Genomic DNA, 15217 nt, shown 5'->3' with positions numbered 1-15217 from the left:
CTCAACTTTTAGAACTTGACATATCTGGATTTGAAACTTAATGTCCTGAAGATTTTAAAGCCTATCCCAACAGAATGGAATAGACACTCCCATCCCAGAGTCGCACGGGAGTGACTCTTGGGAAACCCTGCTATTTTCTGTGGTGCTTCTTTTTCTTAAGATGAGGATACAAGGTACTGGGGGTGGTGGTGGTAGAAGTATCTATCTGCTCTACACGTCAACTGGAATCCTGTTGTGCCGTCATCACTCCTAATTTGTCCCCCTGCTTTGCCTACAGGAGACCCCTATTACCTCAGCCCGGGGAATCACTAATCATGAGTTTGCTTTCTGTTGCAGTGCCAACAATATGCCCAAGCAGGTGGAAGTGCGCATGCACGACAGCCACCTCAGCTCTGAGGAGCCTAAGCACCGAAACCTGGGCCTGCGCATGTGCGACAAGCTGGGGAAGAACCTCCTGCTCTCGCTGACGGTGTTTGGTGGGTGGCCCGCGATCTCTCCTCCCCTTTCTCCTGAGTTCACCCCATCCCATTCTCCCAAGCTCGCCTCATTTGTGGGGGAGCTAGCCTCTCAGAGAGTGCTTCCCCCAGGAAAGGAAGCCTGCTGCCTCAGAGGCAAATCTATCCCAACTAGGCATCTGCTGTCCTCCGGAATCTGTGGTTCTCAATAACGTGTGCGTATATTCCCCGTGAGTGTGAATGCACGTTCCAGGCCACACTCTTGAAGACTATGTTTTTAGCAGTTAGGAGAGAGGCCAAGGAATCGGCAATGCTGTAAACCTGAGTGATCTCTGAGCAGACAGGCAGAAGACAACATTTAGAGAAATACTTGCTTCAAGATAAGGACAACAGGGCCAGAAAACCCCATCAGGGCTTTGCCAGATAGATCACCGACTTTGATTAACTGATAAAGCTGGCAAGGGAAGCATGGAAGAGACCTCGTTCTGGGGTGATTCTTTGGTCTGAGGCGTCAATACAATCTCGTTTTTGGGTTTTCTACAAGTTGTATTGAAAACAGTAAATGGCAGTTTCTTGTAATGACAGCCACATTTTCTGTTCTCGATTCTCTCCTTGTTCCTCGGCTCTCATTTAGGCTACAGAGAAGCAACTAAAGTTCATCCTCCCACCTCCTCCCCATCACTCACACCCACCCGTGCACCCATGCCTTGTGCCATCTCAGCACATCTCATTCCGGTGGACCTGAATCAAAGCTGGGGATTGCCTTAGTTCACTTAGAAATAGGGAACCACAGACATTATTTTAAGACCCACACACTATGTAATCAAGTCTCATTCATCATAGGACTCGAAGAAGACTGACTTCTTTTAACCTGTAGATCCAGGAAAAGAGATCTGTCCTTGAGTTGCACCCTTCTCTGTACATCCCCAGAATTAACTCCTTGACCCATGTGACTGGCAACTCTCTTCCCATAACTAAGGGGGGTGTGGCCTGGATTCTAGCTTTTGCTTTTGTGGCTTATGTTGGCCACCCATTTTCAACAGTCTAAGGTTTTTCTGTGGAATGTAGGAATCTGTGCAGCAAACAGCATCTCTGTCAGCATCTTCGCTCAACTTGGCTCCTCCAAGATTATAGATCATTAGAGCCCTGAATGCCTCTGGCCTCCAGTAAAAAAAAAGGAATATACACACCAAATACCAGATGACATTGCCAGATCCGACTGAGAGAAGAAAGGACACCATCTACTGGGAGTTGGTTCTTCTGAGAATCTGTGATGCTACATGTAATCAATATCTCAAAAGATTTCGGAGTCTTTATTTCTTCCCGTGGAGTACTGAAAATGTTCTCTGGACTCCCCTAGTGTTAGCATAGTTGGAGCTGTCACCGAGAGGGATCCTGCTAGTTGTTAAAATCGGTTCCCCATGTATCATGTCTTTATTTTGTGGTATTTGTAGTCCATTAGGCAGACGCGTGAGAAAGATAGTCAGGGAGAGGAGTCGGTGGAGCTATTCATCTGACAAGGACAAAAACTGAGTTCAGCTTTCCTCTCTCCCCTCTTCAACAGGTGTCATCCTGGGGGCAGTATGCGGCGGGCTGCTTCGCCTGGCATCTCCCATCCACCCCGATGTTGTCATGTTGATAGCCTTCCCGGGGGACATACTCATGAGGATGCTGAAGATGCTCATCCTCCCCCTCATCATCTCCAGTCTAATCACAGGTGAGAGCTCTTTCCTGGTGCCTGCCCAAAGTGCAGCATAGCCCTGCCCTGGCTTTGGGTTCCAAGTAGAGTTTCTGTTTGCCTGAGTCAATAGATGTGATCGTTGCATTTCTGAACTTCCTACTGTTTCTAAGTTATGAATCATTGGTCCTAAAACAGAAAAAACTACCATCTATCCTTCACTCTGCTTTTCCTTCTAACAGACAAGGATATAACGAAACAGCTATGTATTAACAGTGATGGTATCTTGTTGTTTCATTTTTAATATTTTCAAAAATATATTTTATTCAGAAACTGGTATAGGAACTGAAAAAGTGCCTTTATTATTTACTTGGACATATGGGAAGATATGAATTGGGAAGAGATTAAATGCTGGGCATAAAAGCTGAGGGTTTGTCAAAGATTATATCCTTAATATGTGATAACGCACTCTCTAACATTTTTGGCTAAAAGAATTAATTAATTTGAGTTTTTCCTGTGTTTGAACTCATGTTGATAATTTTCTTCCCACCAGACAATATTATTGAAACAAGGTATGCTGCATTGCTTAGTGACTACTTTGGAATTAAAAGTGATAGGTGTCAGCCAGGCAGTGGTGACTCACATCTTTAATCCCAGCACTCAGGAGGCAGAGACAGGTAGATCTCTGTGAGTTTGAGGCCAGCCTGGTCTACAAGAGCTAGTTCCAGGACAGGCTCCAAAGCTACAGAGAAACAAAGAAAAGGAGTGAGAGGTGCCAAGCTGGTTTGTAGTTAGGTATCAGTGAGCCAGGTGACCTTGAGAGCTGTCCTCAGCACTTTGTAGAAGCAGGGCTCAATAATTTCAGCTGACTCGGATGCTGGAACAGTTGCCCCACAGCCTCACACCAGAAACACTGGGTCTCAGGTTCAAGTGTTTAGGGACCTAGTGAGTTTGCAATCATTCAAGCCTGGGTTTTGTGAATCTCTCTGAACCAGAGAAAATGTTCTCCTGACCTGTTCAGCAAATCTCGTACAGGCCAGCTAGGAGAGACCTGGCTTCCTTTGCCCAGAATTAGATTTGGGATTGTAGAGAGAAGTGGGTCATACATGGGTCAGATTGATTCAGAGAAATTCACACCAACTTCCTCCCCCATGTGTTAAAGTCCCTATCCCCAGAAAGGGGCTCAATCTCTCTGCTCAGCAGAGGCAGGAACTGAAACTAGGAAGTGGGCACACTGAAAAGGCATCTGGAGAAAAACCCACTGGGGGCTGAGGCTTGGGTGACTTAACTTGGGGTTTCCTCTCACCTCACTCAGGACAGATGCTGCACACGCTGCTGGCAGCTGCTTCTTACACGTGTTCTCCCAGAGCCACATGAGGTTACACATGAGGCCACCACGTTTCAGCACAGAGAGATGGGAGGGTGGTGCTGACTCTCCATTTAAGGCTCTAGTAATGTATTCTAAAGACATTTGAACATGACCTCGATGTACCAGCTTTTGATTCTCCTTATTAAGGACAATAAATAGCAATAGTAACACAGAAACACTAGCCTCAGCTAGACCATCACTCCAGAGAAGATACTTAAGGTCACAGAAATGGAAAATATAGTACCCCGGAATTAAAAAATGGAAAACTCTTCAACGTTATTCTCACATATGTGATACTGAGTGCTCGTGTATACATCATATAGCTATCTGTAAACTGTGAGCCAATTGTCACCAACTCTCCCCAGCTCTCAAGAATCGCAAAATGTGCCAGGCGATGGTGGCACATGCCTTTAATCCTAGAACTTGGGAGGCAGAAGCAGGCAGATGTCTGTGAGTTCAAAACCAGACTGACCTACAGAGCGAGTTCTAGGACAGCCATGGCTACACAGAGAAACCCTGTCTTGGAAAAAAAAAGCATCTAAAAAAATCGCTAGAAAATAGAAATGTAAAGCGTAGAATTGGTTACATATTTAGTTGGAAGAATGTTAGTTGACCACTAATGTAACTGAACGATGGAAAACCGGGGATTGCAGATATGTAGGGATGAGGTCATGGGTAGAAAAGAACAGAACTGATCTTTCTGAATTTCTTTTAAACCCAGGGTTGTCAGGCCTGGATGCGAAAGCCAGTGGCCGCCTAGGTACGAGAGCCATGGTATATTACATGTCCACGACTATCATTGCCGCTGTGTTGGGGGTCATCCTGGTGTTGGCCATCCACCCTGGCAATCCCAAACTCAAGAAGCAGCTGGGGCCTGGGAAGAAGAATGACGAGGTGTCTAGCCTGGATGCCTTCCTGGATCTCATTAGAAATCTCTTCCCGGAGAACCTGGTGCAAGCCTGTTTCCAACAGGTAACCCAAAGCCCCGTGTCATTCCTGCCCAATCTCCCACCTAGTGCGTGGTAGCGCAGAGACAGTTTCAACTCTGAAGAGCAATTTTCTTAATTTTTATTTACCTCTGCCATGCCCAAGTGCTGTGTGAAGTGCTCTGGGGAAGGATTCTAGCATTGGAGTCAAATGGCTCCAGAATCATTGTTGTCACTCTGAGACTCACCCTTCCCTTTTTCCTTCTTGTTCCCGTCTTCGAGTTGCACATGAACACATTCTTACCAGTCTTATTCATAAGCTTCTGAACTGCCCACTGGTTCTCAACACTATCTCAAAGCTCTATGTATTCCATAAAGAAAAAGATACTGTTTTAATCTAGCCTACAAAATGAAAAGCTGTAATCCATCCTCAAAATGAACAGAGGACTTAGGATAACCTTTAAATTATGAAACCAGCATGCATCTATAATCCTATCCCTGGGGCAGCTGAGACAGGAAGATCCCTAGGGTAGCTGAATTTGCAAGTTCCTGGTTCACTGGGATCTCAAAACAGAAGAGGGAGAAATACCAAGGTAGGTGCTCATATCAACTATTGGCCTCCACATGCACTTTCATACCCATACAAGGACATGTGCACACATGCACGTGTGCATGTGCGCGCGCGCGCACACACACACATACACACACACACACTCTTATTTCTTTTAAAAACAGGCAATTCTGCTTAGTGAAGCCATGGAGCTATCAGCCAAGGCGACACTCACTGCCCTGCTTTCTTTCTGCAGGGCCAGCTTAGGTGGGCACATACCTCAAGCCCCTTAACTCATGAAAATACTAAACTGGACCCCATATATGTCTCCCTCAGCCCTTCTCAGGGAATCCCTGAAGAATGAAGTTATGAGACAGGCAGCTTAGAAAAAATCCTGGATTTTCAGCCCTCCAAATGCAATGCCAAGTCCCACCGAACCCACATCACACCAGGCTGGGATGGATTTTTCTCATTTCCAAATGTCATTTGATATAGAAATGAACATTTAAAATGAGAGATGAACTCATCGCCTTGAATGGATCATTATCAGTGTCTATTCATGTACGGATATATTCCATTACACACCATGAATATGTATGGTTAAGTCAATATGGACCTATGTTAAAGAAGACCATTCCAGACAGGGCAAGTAGATGTAGAGTGACTACAGCCTGAGGAAGGAACCATACTGAGGGTCCCCCGTTCATCTGCTTCCTAGCCTCATCTAGGAGAACTGCCGATATCTCTGTGGGGACCTCCAACTGCCGCGCACTACGCCCCTGTGTCTGAGCTCTGTGCGCTATTACCCAGTTACTGAGCTTCGAGCAAGGGGCTGGAGGTTAAAATACACAGACACACACAGACAGAGAGACAGTGATACGGGTCATCCTTGAATTCCCCAAGAATGCCCCCTTTATTGGTTCAGGGGCAGATTATATAGAGATAGCCACGCCCCAGCCAAACCCACCAGAAACCACTCTCCTGCCATCCGGAACTCCTGAAGGTCTCGTGCTCAGAGCAGCTGTAGGCACTCAGATCAGGGGATTACAAGAAATTCAGGATCTGGGGTCTCACTGCTCCCAACAGAAAACGAAGTTGCTTGTTTTGGAGTGGTAGATACAAGTGACAGCCGAGTCTATTTTGAACATTTTGAGATGTGAGTTTTGTACCTATGAATCCTGGGAAATTAGCTAAGAAAGGGCAGGTGGGGATGTATGAGAGATCCAACAGAACTGATCTCCTGCCTGTGCCTGGTTGCATGCAAGATACCTCCATTTCAGACTGGAAAACAAGACCAAAAAGCCCTAGAACAAGGAGTTATTGCTCTGATCTTATCGGATTCAGCTTCTGTGGTGTTGGGCATATTCACATTTGGGGTCGTTCCTGGGTGATGATGTTCTTTACCCCATGGCAAAGGGTACTATCTGAACTCTAGGGGATAGAAGACCGTATCAGGATCTATTCCCAGCTGCCATCATCCTGCTTCTTCCTATGGTCACTGGGCTCTGGTTCCCCCAGCTAAGGCCTGGGTCAAGCTCCCTTTGAGTTGGGGTGGTGTGAGGAAGAATAGTCCTCTACCTTGAGGGGAGAGTGGGTATAGATCCTTACCCTGGCTCCAAGGGCCTTGACTAGAGGGGACCATTCCTACAGAGTAACATTGACAGAAATGAGAAGGGTGTCACTAGTCCTTTCTGGGTTCCTGTGGCCTGGCAGGGAGTATTTTAAAATTGCCTGTCTTGAGTGAAGGGGGATTCCTGACCAGAATTAGAAACAGATGTGAAGAGGAAGGAGACCGGTTCCTAGATTGAAGGCAGTTTTTGGTCATCCTGATTTGCTTGAGTCAGCCCCTGTGTGTGCGTAAAAGCAAGGTGGCCCCTGCCTATTGTTCAGGGATGGCTGAGAGGACCTAAGTTTCCACATGTTTCCTGTCACATGGAGGAGGGCAGAACTCAGCTCAAGCAGTTGCTAGTAGACCCAGGTCAAATTCACATTCTTATTCTAAGGAAGATTGAGTCATGGAATGACTGGTTTTCTCTTGAAAAATACCCAGAGTGACAGCTGTGGGTACAGAAAAAGCTACAGGTTAGCTGAATGTGAGAAGCTGGTGGAAGGAAGGTGTGGAGGTGAATTAGGAGGCATGTGTCAGCTTTCAGGTGAGGGATGCTGGGAAGTTGTGCTCAGGTCCTACAGCAGGTATTCAGATGGCCCAAGCACAGCAGGCTCTGTGAGACCTCAGGCGGAAGACCTGACCAGTGTCCCTGTCTCCTCGGCTTCAACTGAAACCCCTTCCTGTGCTGTTTGAAAGCAGATTTTGGAGTCAAACGTGATTCCTGTTGAATCTAGCTTCACCGACTAACTGAAAGTCAAGCCTTGGGTTACTTATAGGACATACTTGATGCTAAGCCTTTAGCTCTGGCCTCCTACCTGATCCTGATGGTCACGATTTACCTAGTCCTTGATAATCATTTCAGATTAACCAAGCTTTGGTGTCTTCACCACGCGCAGAATGAGTCACCACCTTCGTGGCTCAGAGCCTGGCAGCTGCATCCAGAAGTGTCCCTTCTGGTTACGTCTGTGTTTTCTCTTCACACTGCTATTTCTCAGGACTTGGGTTAGCATCTCTTTGTGTAGCCAGTCTTGGGTCCTCTTACCCCTTACACTTGTGGCCAGGTTAACATGGAAGACCCCTGGCACCTCCTATAGAAGCCTGCCCATCCTTTTCTCCTACCCTTGTCATCCCAGTTCTGCATGGCTAGCTGTCAAACCCAGCCACAGAAGGATCAAGTCCACATAACAGCATATGGTGCAGGAGGCGGGCGGAACTCAATGGTGGTCAGGCCATCTGAGTTCAGGTGTCAGCTCTGCTAATAACTATGACGTCTGAAAAGTCAGCTGACTTCTCCATGCATCCTCTTCTGTATTTATTCAAAGTTCAGCCATCTGTCACCTCTATGTGCCAGCACCCACATTCTAGGATGTTGAATGATTTCTATTTTAATGCCCTCGAAAGTGATATTTTTTGAGGCAAAGATGTGAATTTTTGCATGCACGATGCCTGACACCTTTAAAATTAGAACCACTTTCACGGATGTCGAGGAATAGCCTGAGAGATGCTTGGAGATTATTGGGCGAGGGTTAGCTGGATTCACTGTCTGAAAGAAGGGAATGTTTTCCCACCTTACATATGAATCCCATGATCCTGGATTATTGGCAGCTGTCATCCTTGATGTCCAGATTCCAGCAGAGCCTGGTTTTGGGAGGACCGAAGGCCCAGGACAGGCTTCTGGTGATGTTGTACAGCAGAAGGAATATCTAGCTGGGTCTCACAAATTGGAGGAGGATCAAAGTTGGACACATGATGTCATCCCCCAGCAAGGTGTTATCATGGGAGGAAAAAGGGACACATAGCCCCCAGCTTCAGCAACTGCACTGTTTAGGGAGCATAGGGTGCAAATGAATTTCACAAATCATTTAACAGCCTTGCCAGTAGGACAGTTGCACCCTACTGCGTATACAATGAGCTAACACTCTGTTGAGCATAAACATAAATTATTTCCCACTTTTATTAGCCTCCTTCTGGCATTCCTGGGAACCCTAAAGTATGTGGTTGGCTGGGTCATTGTTGACCTTTAAGACCACACCTCACTTTTATGCTTTTTCCTCCCTGCTCCATTAGATTCAGACAGTGACAAAGAAAGTCCTGGTGGCACCTCAGGCCGAGGAGGCCAATACTACCAAGGCCGTCATCTCCATGTTGAATGAAACCATGAACGAGGCCCCTGAAGAAACTAAGATCGTTATAAAGAAGGGCCTGGAGTTCAAAGACGGGATGAATGTCTTGGGTAGGTAAACTGGTTGCTGGTGCCCATCACCTCTGTTGCTGACAGTGGCCAGTCTTTCGCTGTTGCCTTCTTTCCTCAGCTCTTTTTTCCCCAAGCTTTCCTCTCATAGGACGCAGTAACTCTGCTGACCTCTAAGTGGCGCAGGAGGCTCTACCTGGGGAACGAAATCAGGGTCATTGAGACTGAGCTGAGCCTTCAGGAAGAGGAACAGAAGGATGGCCAGAAGGGAGACCCCAAAGGGACATGGCAGTCAGAGAGGAGGAATGGGAACAGAGGAAGGGGCTGACGCTTGTCAGGCGCATTCCTTGACTCTGTCTAGTGTCGTCAACTCACATTATGGCACTAACCAGTTTATGAAATAAGATATCCTTATCTTTGGTTTATTAAGAATTTTTTTTAGAGTCCAGTCTCTTGTCAACCCTTAAATGCCTCCCTTAATTAAGATATATACTTCCCTGCTTCCATATCCACTCTTCCTCCATCCCAACTGTCCCATTCCCCCAAGCTCTCCCCATCCTCCCTTTCTCACTTCTCTCTCCCCCTCTCCCCTTAACCCCATCCTATCCCCACCCCCAAGCTCTCAATTTTGCCTGGCAATCTTGTCTATTTCCAATATCCAGAAGGATAACTACATGTTTTTCTTTGGGTTCACCTTCCTATCTAGCTTCTCTAGGATCATGAATTATAGGCTCAATATCCTTTATTTATGGCTAAAATCCACTAATGAGTGAGTACATACCATAGGGCTGACTGAGAAGCCAAGCACAATGGCACTGGGTTTTGATTCTACTGCATGTACTGGCTTTGTGGGAACCTAGTCTTTTTGGATCCTGACCTTCCTAGACCTGGATGGAGGAGGGAGGTCCTTGGACTTCCCACAGCGCAGGGCCTGACTGCTCCTTAGACTGGAGAGGGAGGGGGAGGGAAATGGGGGAAAGGGAAAGGGAAATGGGAGGAGGGGAGGAGGCGAAAATTTGTAAAAATTATATAATTTAATAAAATAAAGAAAACTGTATGAGTAATAGAAGTTCCAAAATAGATTTCCTTTTAGTATTCACAAATAAATCAATCCCAGTTTCTAAAAGTTAAAAAAAAAAAGAATTTTTTTTAGATGTCACTGTGCAATAATGCCTTGCTGGTTGCCCCATCCCAGCTTCCTATCTATAAAAAAAAAAATGCAAAGTTACCGGTATTGGCCAGCATTAGATTGGGGAACAAAGGGTTACTGTAGAGCATCGTGTTTTAACTTTCTAGGATCTCAGGAACCTCTCTCCTCAAGCTTGGTGCCTTCTCCCCACCCATCCAGAAGTTCTCTTCAGCTGGACAGATGTGGGGTTTAGGATTGAGCTTGTCTACCTCCGAGGCAAGTTGTTCCACTTCTCTGAGCCTCGGCAGGAAAGTTGAAATGGCATGGGCATGTGTTTCGTAGACTGGCCGTTGTAACTGTGGAATGAGCACATTAGCACATGCCTCGAGTTCTGTTCAGACAAGCTCTGATCATTATGAAAAGTAGATGAAGAACCGAGGAAGAACTCAACCAGAAAACATCTCCCGAAGTGTGGGGGTGAGGTTTCCCTCATGGGATCGGCTCCAATTTTACCCAGTTTAACTACCCACTCAAGCACCATAGGGCTTCAGGCTGGGCCCACACACCTCAAATTTCACCGCTCATCAATACTATGATGTCAAGAAAATGGGACATTTATCCAGAAGATGGAAAGATAGGAATTTGTAAGCATGGTCCTGCAAACAAGGTTTCTAAGGACTCAGGGAAGAACTGTTTAGATGGGTGAGCTCGGAGATGCTGTCCCTTTGTCATCTCAGAGATCAGTGCCCTTGTCTCCTTGGAATGTTGTCAGGTAAACTTAAATTTTAGGGCAATAACAAATGATAATTTTAAGGCAATAACAGTAATTTAGTGTAAGCATGTCCCAAGTGCCTGGGCTATTCTAAAACAAAGAAAAAACACTGATATGTATCTGAAATTCAGAACATGGTTGGAGTTCTGCTTGATTGATTTTTTCTGTGCTTGGTGGTCCTTCGCCATGGACATCTGTGTAGAGAGCAGGTGGCGGAGCAGCTTTGTGACTGCTAGGCTGAAGTGATTTTTTTGTGTTTGACCTGGAAGAAAGCAGGCTGGATAGGTGAGAGTGAGGGAGGAGATAAACTGAGTGGGTTACCAGGCAACCAGTGATCAGCAAGCACAGGTGAATCAGTGAGAGGCCAGAGGTGGTTGGAGGGAGGAGGAGGAAGTGTGGGAGGCCCTGTGAGGTGGAGGCTTTGCAGGTATGCCAGCAGCCTCTCTCTGTCCCCGCCGGAAAGATATCCACAATGCTTGGGGGAGGGTGCTTCTCAGCTCTCTGCGTTCCTTCTGGTGTGTCATAACTTTAGATCCCACCTCCTTGACAAAGGAAGCCCTCCTCTCCAGAAGGCTGAAGGTCTAACAGGCTGATATTTTGGAGTGAATCATTTAGTCCTCGCTTTTCCAGAGTCTTGATGAATTCTAGAAATTCATGTGACCTTTGGATGTGCCCTGGGAGTTTCAAAACACTGGCAACTCACTCAACCCCAACGACCAAGTCTAAGAAGGCTTTGTTCAAATGAAACACCCCTGTTCCAGTGAGCAATTTCAATGAGGCAATGTTTACCCAGGGAAATGGCAGGTTGAATGGCGGTATTCCATCCAAGTACACAGCAAGGCACTGTGAAGCCAAGGCAAGTTAGATTGTTGAGAAACTTCCCATTTGCCAGTCACAGCTGAAATAAGGTTCTTTCCGTGGCCTTGCAAGGGCAGAGGTAGCGACTCTGTTTTTTGTTTTGTTTTTCTGTGTTTCTGCTCTTTGATTTTTGGAAAGTCCCAGTGACTGAGCCTTGCAGTACATGAAGATAGAGCCCAGGCTCTGTCTTCCACTTCTTCAAGGACGGGTTTTTCTCCTAAGAAACCCAGAGAGCTACAGTGTGTGGTCGCACACCTGTTATTCCAACATTTAGAAGGCTGACACAGGAGAATGATTAGTCAAAGACCAACTTGAGCTACAAACCAATACTAGTCTCAAAAGTCAGCTAAACAGATGAACTCCCAAAAGAATTCTGAATCCCCAACTTAACTCCAGTTGCTTAAACCAGCGTCAGCTGCTCCTTTAAAAATCTTTTTGTTTTGTTTTCTATAAAGTCATAGATGCTAAAGTGTCCGCTGTCTCTGAGGAGAGTCTTCATTCTAATTCTTTGGGACCTTAAGACTTTGTATATTACATTATCAACAGTATTAACTCAGAAATAGTTGGACTTCTCAGCCTGAGTTTCCACAGATGAACTCTTTGTCATCATACCCAGCAAGCTGCCCTGCATGGGTGGAGGAAGAGCTGGGACCCTGTTTTCCATATTACTGCAAAATTAGTTCATTCTATCCTGCATTCAGTCTTCATCGAGGCGCAACTTCCTGGGGTCAATAACTCAATTGTGAAGTCACTAATCAATCTCTCTGGTCAAGAGCTAAGAAGGGAAGATATTAAATTTCAAATGTTAGCCATCTCAATACAAGGGCTGCATTATTTTCACTAAAGAGAGATGGGATCCTAGCAAGTGTAGTTAACGAGGCTGATGAATGTTTGGTGTAGAGAAGAAGGGTGGCATTGGGGGGTGAGGGGGAAATAGGTAAAGTCAGAGGTTCAGAAAGAAGGAGTTTATGTCTAGGAGAATCGGATTATTCTGATTGACCCAACATAAACCAAAATTTAGGAATAATTGGCTATAATAAGGGAAGACTTGGAATTAGGTCCTGCTAAAGTGAGGCAGGGCAGGGTCAAGAAGAGGATGGAGAGAGAGGAGTTAAAAGATGGCCAGTGCCCCAGAATCAGAGAATAAGCCAAATGAACAAGCAACATTCTGTCACTGGGAGAATAACTGTGACTTACACTCTGTGTATGCAGTTAGAGCTAGGTCACCAAGACTGGGGATGGGTCAAGGGTCCAGGGGGACATGTTGATTGCAGCCGAGCAACTGGACAGTAGTACTGAATCTACTGTTAGCCACATAGTGGGCCCAGTCTCCAGTGTGTGAGGTGAGATACTGGGGGTGGAGTAGGGGGGGTGAATCTCTGGAAATAGACTCCAGGCTTGGCCTTTGAGGATCTAAAGAACAAGGGCAGGTCACCAGGTCCTTAGACAGGTGCAGATGCAAAAGGCTTGGGATTGAGTGTTGGATTTGCTTCAGGATGTGATGAGATGAGGTTTCTATCAAGAGAAAGGAGCAGGGAGAGAGCTCCTCAAATCCATCCTGCCTTAGGTTAGGATTGACCCTGGAGTCTGATGTGTGATTGAACTAGGATGTCAAGTAAAAAGAGAAGATGGCCAAGAGGGTAGATATTGGCAAGATCTAACAATCAGCTCTACATTCTGGCTTTATCATCCTGAAACAGATTGAGAAAAGAAAGCGTGACAAGTTGAATTTTAAAAGGGCAATTAGTTGGGGTTTCCTACCAAGTTTGGGCTTCTTGTCTCCTGTTTCATCGCCTCTTCCTTCTACCTGCTATGTAGCTGGAGGATAGTCCCAGGGTAAAGTGTTCCTGCCATGTGTCATCTCAGAACAACACCAAAATGATCTCAACAAGAACTTTATGGACTGTTTGGTCTCTGCTGTTTCAACAGTGGCTCCAAAGTTTGCATGGCAGTCCCTGAGTGTCAACAGGCTCTTCTCGGTTAATCTGGGTGATAATGGGAGCTGTTCCCACAGGATTTGTTAAGTGAGGAGGAAGAGAGGATGGCACCTTTCATTTTGGAATGAAAATCAATTCATTTTCTTCAAGGAATTCACACTTGAATTGCTTAGAGTTTGGCCTGCCCATGTGAAAAAATCTCAAGAAAAGCAACAGTTATAGGATGCGGGGCTGGGTGGCTGTCGGTGTGAAATGGAATGCTTTTCCCTTCTAATTCCTGATTTACTCAAGGGTGACTGGCAGGCAGAATTGACCCCCTTTCATTCATGCTGAAGAGTGAGGGAAAGGACGCACAGACTTTGTCATTTGTCCTGACGCATTGTCATTTGCCCACAGGTCTGATAGGGTTCTTCATTGCTTTCGGCATTGCCATGGGGAAGATGGGCGAGCAGGCCAAACTGATGGTGGAGTTCTTCAACATCCTGAATGAGATCGTAATGAAGCTAGTGATCATGATCATGTGGTAAGTCTGCTTGGTCTGACATTGTGATGGTGCCAGGCAGAGCCTGGCCCCCAGAAGACAGTGGCCTCCTCCCAGTACGAAAAGACTGGGTGTGGACCAGAATGATACAGAGAAGGTGGAAATTCTCCTCCACTCCCTCTTGCTTCCCTTTCTTCCCACAGTGATAGTCATTGGGCCAAATCTGATACGTTTGCCCTTTGACTTGAGCGCGGGTTTTATTGTTTGCCATGTTCATCCCAGCTCTGGCTGCTGTAACGGCATGCTATACACTAAGGGACTTGTGCACCCCAGGTATTTCTCCCAGATCAGAAAACTGGAAGTTTGATCAAGGTGTCTGTCTGTGTGATCAACTCCTAACACATTCATCTGAATTGGAAAAGAAACAGCTCCGGGGAGAAAGAGGGAACATCCCAGGTCTCTTCTCTAGAGCATTGCTTTAGTCTGCTTCTTTCTGCTGCTGGAACAGCATACCACAGGCTAGGTGAAATTACAAACAAAGGAGTTTTTTAAAACCACAGGTCAGGTGACTGGTAAGAACAAAATCAGTCATTGGCAAATTTGGTATCTGGTGTGGGGCTGGTCCTTGTAGTTGATTCTTTATGTGGGCTTCACCAAGGCTCTTCTATTAAACACTAATCTCATTGAGAAAGGCTCACCTCCAAGTGACCCGTCTTCTAAACCACCGTTCTGAGGTTATGACTCAACACACAGGAATCTGGGGGACAGAACCGTCCCAACTTTAGTAGACACCAGTCTTACTCATTCAAGTGCTATCTAATCACCTCTAAAAGGTCCACTTCTACATGCCCAGTATTAGGATTTAAACATTTAAATGGGGGGAGGCAATATATTCAGTTCAGTGAAATGGCTAAGAAAATAAAACTAAGTGACAAAAAACAAAATCAATAGGATGATAACATTCCATAACCGGAGAATTAAGAGAAATTCACATTATCTCCCCAGAGCCAAATGTAGTGATGTGTTGGTGGTTGAGTCTCATTCAAACTTGAGGAATGAGAGTCCAACTGGAGGCTTTGAGGTTTCAGTTTAATAAGATAACAAAATATTAGTCCTGGCATGTTCACCTCATTTTACTTTTAAAATAAGAAGGGATAAAAGGATGGCGATAAAATATAGTGTTCCCATCGGTAGTGGTGCTGGGTCTTCAGCTCCTCAGGCGATGCTAAATTTTTACACATTTATTTTGTGAAAAACTCATT

At 45.7% G+C, this 15217-nt stretch overlaps 1 protein-coding gene across 2 annotated transcripts in view; it reads left to right on the top strand.

Annotated features, from left to right (window-relative positions):
• The window catches only part of Slc1a2 (solute carrier family 1 member 2), an 83065-nt gene that overhangs the window by 26676 nt on the left and 41172 nt on the right, over positions 1 to 15217 (top strand). For both annotated transcript variants that reach the window (XM_038331708.1, XM_038331709.1), the window contains exons 2-6: positions 337 to 476; positions 2020 to 2172; positions 4224 to 4474; positions 8655 to 8820; positions 13871 to 13997. In XM_038331708.1, the coding sequence (XP_038187636.1) occupies positions 347 to 476; positions 2020 to 2172; positions 4224 to 4474; positions 8655 to 8820; positions 13871 to 13997 (827 nt within the window). In that variant the 5' untranslated portion in view covers positions 337 to 346. The remainder of the gene's footprint in view (positions 1 to 336; positions 477 to 2019; positions 2173 to 4223; positions 4475 to 8654; positions 8821 to 13870; positions 13998 to 15217) is intronic.

This window comes from Arvicola amphibius, chromosome 5 (genome assembly GCF_903992535.2).
Source record: "Arvicola amphibius chromosome 5, mArvAmp1.2, whole genome shotgun sequence".
NCBI classification, from domain to species: domain Eukaryota; kingdom Metazoa; phylum Chordata; class Mammalia; order Rodentia; family Cricetidae; genus Arvicola; species Arvicola amphibius.
This window is presented reverse-complemented; position numbering and strand designations above follow the sequence as displayed.